The sequence below is a fragment of the Montipora capricornis genome, chromosome 13, assembly GCF_036669925.1.
Source record: "Montipora capricornis isolate CH-2021 chromosome 13, ASM3666992v2, whole genome shotgun sequence".
In the NCBI taxonomy this organism is placed as follows: domain Eukaryota; kingdom Metazoa; phylum Cnidaria; class Anthozoa; order Scleractinia; family Acroporidae; genus Montipora; species Montipora capricornis.
In genome coordinates this window covers 44,321,182-44,325,914 of record NC_090895.1, presented here as the reverse complement: position 1 = coordinate 44,325,914, position 4,733 = coordinate 44,321,182, and the positions used below count along the sequence as shown (strand labels likewise).

The 4,733-nt window shown below is 40.9% G+C and overlaps 1 protein-coding gene across 1 annotated transcript in view; it reads right to left on the bottom strand.

The window, feature by feature from the left end:
• Positions 1–680: 680 nt before the first annotated feature.
• LOC138030873 (NLR family CARD domain-containing protein 4-like) overlaps positions 681–4,733 on the bottom strand; it is an 11,570-nt gene continuing 7,517 nt past the window's right edge. Inside the window, exons 4-5 of the mRNA XM_068878735.1 lie at positions 3,589–4,733; positions 681–1,440 (exon numbers count right to left, since the gene is read on the bottom strand). The exon at positions 3,589–4,733 is cut by the window's right edge and continues 1,409 nt beyond it. Coding sequence (XP_068734836.1) covers positions 681–1,440; positions 3,589–4,733 — 1,905 coding nt within the window. The remainder of the gene's footprint in view (positions 1,441–3,588) is intronic.

Genomic DNA, 4,733 nt, shown 5'->3' with positions numbered 1-4,733 from the left:
AGTATTCTGTAGCAGTATGTATTCTTAGCCACGGCAAACATCGCCTTCTGCGATCTGTAAAAAAAAAAAAAAAAATAGGCGAAGAGACACCAGAAATCAAGTGAGACCTGTAGCATCGGGTAAACGGCCAACCTGAGGATGTCATGTGACCACGATCGCAGTTTGCAGTCCACGTTTAAATGGCATGAAGGGCTTCAGGCGGTAAACGCGTCAAAGAGTTGTGTCTTCATCAAGCGATGAGGTCGACTGGTTACGCTCCACCACCTGTATCACGATGGTCGGCTGTGGTTGAAAAAGTAGGTACAGGAAATGCGAAAGTCCTGTTCGGTAATGGAGCAAAGTGTTATTTTTGAACATCCGTCAGGGGACTTGAAACGTAAAAGTAAGTTTCATTTTTGGTCTTGGGAATGATGAATGATGTTTAGAAGCATGTAGCAAGGCAAAGAAACACACACAAAACCTTTGCTTGCAATTTCTCGGTCTTAAGAGTAACAAGCCAACTCTTGCACCATTCAGAGGCAGATGCCAAATGCTCTTGAAGTAGATCGCAATCCGATCCATTTTCTATGAAGTGATGGAGGACAATATCGTCAGCAAACAAATCTGAGTTGCAGGTTACTGAGTAAAGAAGATCGTTGATGTAAGCAAGGAACAGCAAAGGCTTGGGGCCTACTGCCTTGCTACTGGGGCCTACTGCCTTGGGGCCTACTGCCTTGGGGCACACCCGATGTAACACTTAACCAGTCAGATGCTTGACCCTCAATAACTACTCGCTGTTTCCTTGACGTAAGAAAGTCCCTTAACCAATTTAAAATCTGGCCTTTGATACCATAGCATTCCAATTTGTAGAGAAGATGGGCATGGGAGACTTTATCGAAAGCCTTGGCAAAGTCTAAAAACACTGCATCCACTGATCCAAGTTTATCCAAGGCCTGAAGCCACTCATGTACTAATTGCAGTAGTTGGGTAACACAAGATCGTGATGGTCTAAATCCATGCTTATTGTCGTTAAGCAGTTGGAAGTCAGTCAGATACTTCATAATGTGCTTGTGGATCAAGCGCTCTAACATTTTCACAACGACGCTAGTCAATGAAATTGGACGGTAGTTATCTGCCAAGTTATTTTTGCCAGATTTGAATATTGGCACAACATTTGCAACTTTCCAATCAGTTGGGATATTCCCCCGAGACAAAGTGAAGTTAAAAATGTTTGTTAGTGGTAGGGCCAATTCCATAGCACATTCCTTGAGAATTCTTGGAGGAATATTGTCAGGGCCAGATGCTTTGTTGACATCGATTGATTGAAGTAGTTTCGCCACTTCATCTGCGCTACAAGATAAGATAAGATAAGATAAGTCGCCGATAACATGATCGGTCAGCTGACTAAGATTCTGGAAATCACTTGCTTCTGAGTCCACGATGAAAACAGACTGGAAGAAACTGTTGAAAAGGTTAGCTTTATCGAGTGGTGAATATGCTCTTTTTCCCTAATACTCAATGCAGCTTGCCACGCTACGATTACCTGTGCGTGCTTTAACAAAAGACCAGAATTTTTTAGGGTTGGTCTTTAATGAAGCTGATCGTTTGTTTTGAAGTTGTACCACGGGTCTCGTAGAAAGCCACGTCATAGCCTCCTTTGCATACACAAAAACAAAGATGGCGGATTTCAATTTAAAGTTGCCAATTTTTGAAGCGTTATTGTTGGCTATTTAAACAAATTAAGCCCAAATGGGTGGTCAAGTATGATAATACAGGTAAAGAACTTTCGATTCAGAGAAACTTTTTCTAGGCCGTACTTTCCCTTTAAGGTTCACGATTTAATGTTAAATTGTTTTAAAGCAATTCCCGAAGCCTTATATCTTGTTAGACTTCCTGAAGTGGTCTACGTGATCTAAACTGGAAATTGACAGATCCACTACTTTAAGCTGCTTTCCTGTTCTTCCTCCTAATTGTTTTGGAAAATTATTTAATTTACAACAAAAAAAGAAATAAAATGAATAAGCTACAGCAGCTGAGATAATGAGGTTAACTTATACATCAACTAGTGACAAATTCTAACTTATTATAACAAAAAATGAATATAGAATAGGTAAGACAAACTTAGAGATTTCCCAGCATTGTTTAATGCTCGCTCATTTGGTGAAAGGCTTGTGATATATGTATGTATGTATGTAGCAGTGCCAATCATTCAATTGTTTAAAAGTTGCGACAAAAAAATACTGTGACATGTTCCATTGGATAAAATGTTAACAAACAGTGCGTGTCGGTTGCTATGCCGCGGTACCGTGCCCTGCAAGGCTTGGAGGTCTTTTTTAAAAACTTGCTAAATCCACGAGCGCGCGCGAAGATGACGCAGCAAGTTATGCGCAGTTGAGGTTCCCGTTCCTAGACCCCCAGGGAGGGTAGAAGGGATAAACGTAAACTAAGGCCTAGTTTATACGTCGCGCTATCGTCGAATTTAATTCCAGGTCCTACTTTAAAGTAAATTCGACGATAAAGCGACGTCTAAAATAAGTTCAATTCGTCTGTTAAATTAAATTCGTCCTAGACGCTTTAAATAAAGTTATTTTATCCGTCTTAACAAGACGGATAAAATATCTTTAAAGCGTCATCAGTTTATCCGTCGCACCAGCGTCGCGTCTAATGAAATGCATACATTATTTTCGTACATTATTAATTATACCTCTGACCAGGTTTATTGCATTCCGGCTGAGAAATAAATTCGACCATAATTCGACCCATTAATTTCGACTCGTAAAACCACGGTACAATTAATGTCGACGGAAGGACGAATTTAATTGGAATTAAATTCGACGATAGCGCGACGTATAAACTAGGCCTAAGCGCTTGCAGATCGGTCAGGAGACTCGAAACGCAAAGGTAAGTTACATTTTTGGTCTTGTGATCGGTTTACAATAATCTGAGCCTGTCGTAAGGCGTTCAGTTCACTGAATAGTGTTTTGAAACATTGAGCAAGTCCAGGAAAACACACATAACCAATGCTTCAAATAGCAAGTCGGTTCATGTCGACAAATTGCTGTTTGCAATTTTTTTACCCGGTCAATGTTCCACAGAGTCAGACAAGTGAGCCGGGTGAGATACCCTGAATTCAATCTGATGAGGTCCTCTTCACACCGAAAACCAAATATTATCTCAATTGCTGGTTTTCACTCACGTGATCAACAGCCATGTTTTTCGACGAAAACGAAAGGAAGCATTTGCATAATAATGGAGTTAAATTCCCGGAGGATTTGGTCGGGGCACCAACATGGCCGCCTTTTCTTTGTTTTGGGCACCAACATGGCGGTCGTGACGTCATGTGAAAACCGAGAATTCAAATGGTCAAAGTTTGTTTGCTTGTACTACAGCATTTGGAACGAGGTCAATGCGTTATCCAGTCAGTCAACAATAGAGGTTTCGGAAGAAATGTATAAATGAAGAAGTGCTTCTTCAAGAATTCGTAAAGTTTGTTCTGACAAAGTGCAACCCCTGCAATCAAAGTGCTTGATTTTACAAAGTTTCTTCAACAATGAGGCAAGGGGTTTTTGCAAGCGATCCAATGCGTTACCTCTCAGGCTTAGGCTATACAGGTTTGGGATATCACTTGCGGACGTTTCCAAATCTTGCAGGTCATTTTCATTCAAATCCAACCATTCAAGGTTTAGTATTGTCAAATGCGGAAAAAAGCAAAGCGTTCTGGTTAGTGGATTGAGACTCCCACTAACACTGACATTGATGAACGTCAACGATTCCAACGGCATGTCTTTGTCTATTCTGCCAAAAAGGGCCACCATGTCTTCGACATTCAAACTATCACCTGTGCCACGTAAATAAAGACGTTGTAAGGATGACAATCTCGGCAGCGAAAGACCGAGCACTGCGGCAACTGCTGGAGTCACATGGATTTCATTCAGCGACAGTCTTACGAGGCTCTTATGCGTGATACTGGAAACCAACCTCATGCTTGCTTCTTCAGTACAGCAACTAACAAAGGAAATACAAAGTTCCGTGATGTTTTCAAAACTTGGCAACAATTCAGCGAGTTCTTCAGCTCCTTTTGACATCAACACACAATCCAATTTTAAATGACACCTGCTACGGTTTGGGAGCTGTTTCAAAAAATCGCAAACACTGTCGCCCATACGATAAGCGTTGATACTCATCAAATGGGTGCAATTTTTGATTACAGCACCAAGATCTTTCATTGAAGAAAGTTCAAAATACCTAAACATACTTAAGAACTTAAGAGACGTCTTTCCTGGAACCAAATGTGACGACTGACACGGTAAAGCAGCAGCCTGTGCACTCTCAATGAATAGTCTGGCATGGGCAGCACAATGCAGTGTTACATCTCTGAAATATACATTGATATCACCGTCGTGGATATGAAGGATTGATGAAAAACCACACACTTCACAGTCAACGTCGAGGAACTTTCTCAAAAATACTCCGAGGGGTACATTTTCAGAATTGTCAGTGATCTTCATTGGGACATCAAGGCAGTCCAGTTTTTCTACCACCTTGAATAGAGTTGAAACAACGATTTTTGCTTTTAACTTGTTTCCACGAGGCTCAAAAATAAAAGTCCAGGAATTTAAACCGGAAAACAGTAACCCAAGGTAAGAGGGTGGTTCTGTAAAAACTGTAATCCCGCCAAAGCAATCAACGCAAAATTTTGCAAGCTTCCGTTTTGACTGTACTTCTTCAAAGCAATTAAAAACCCAATCACTGAA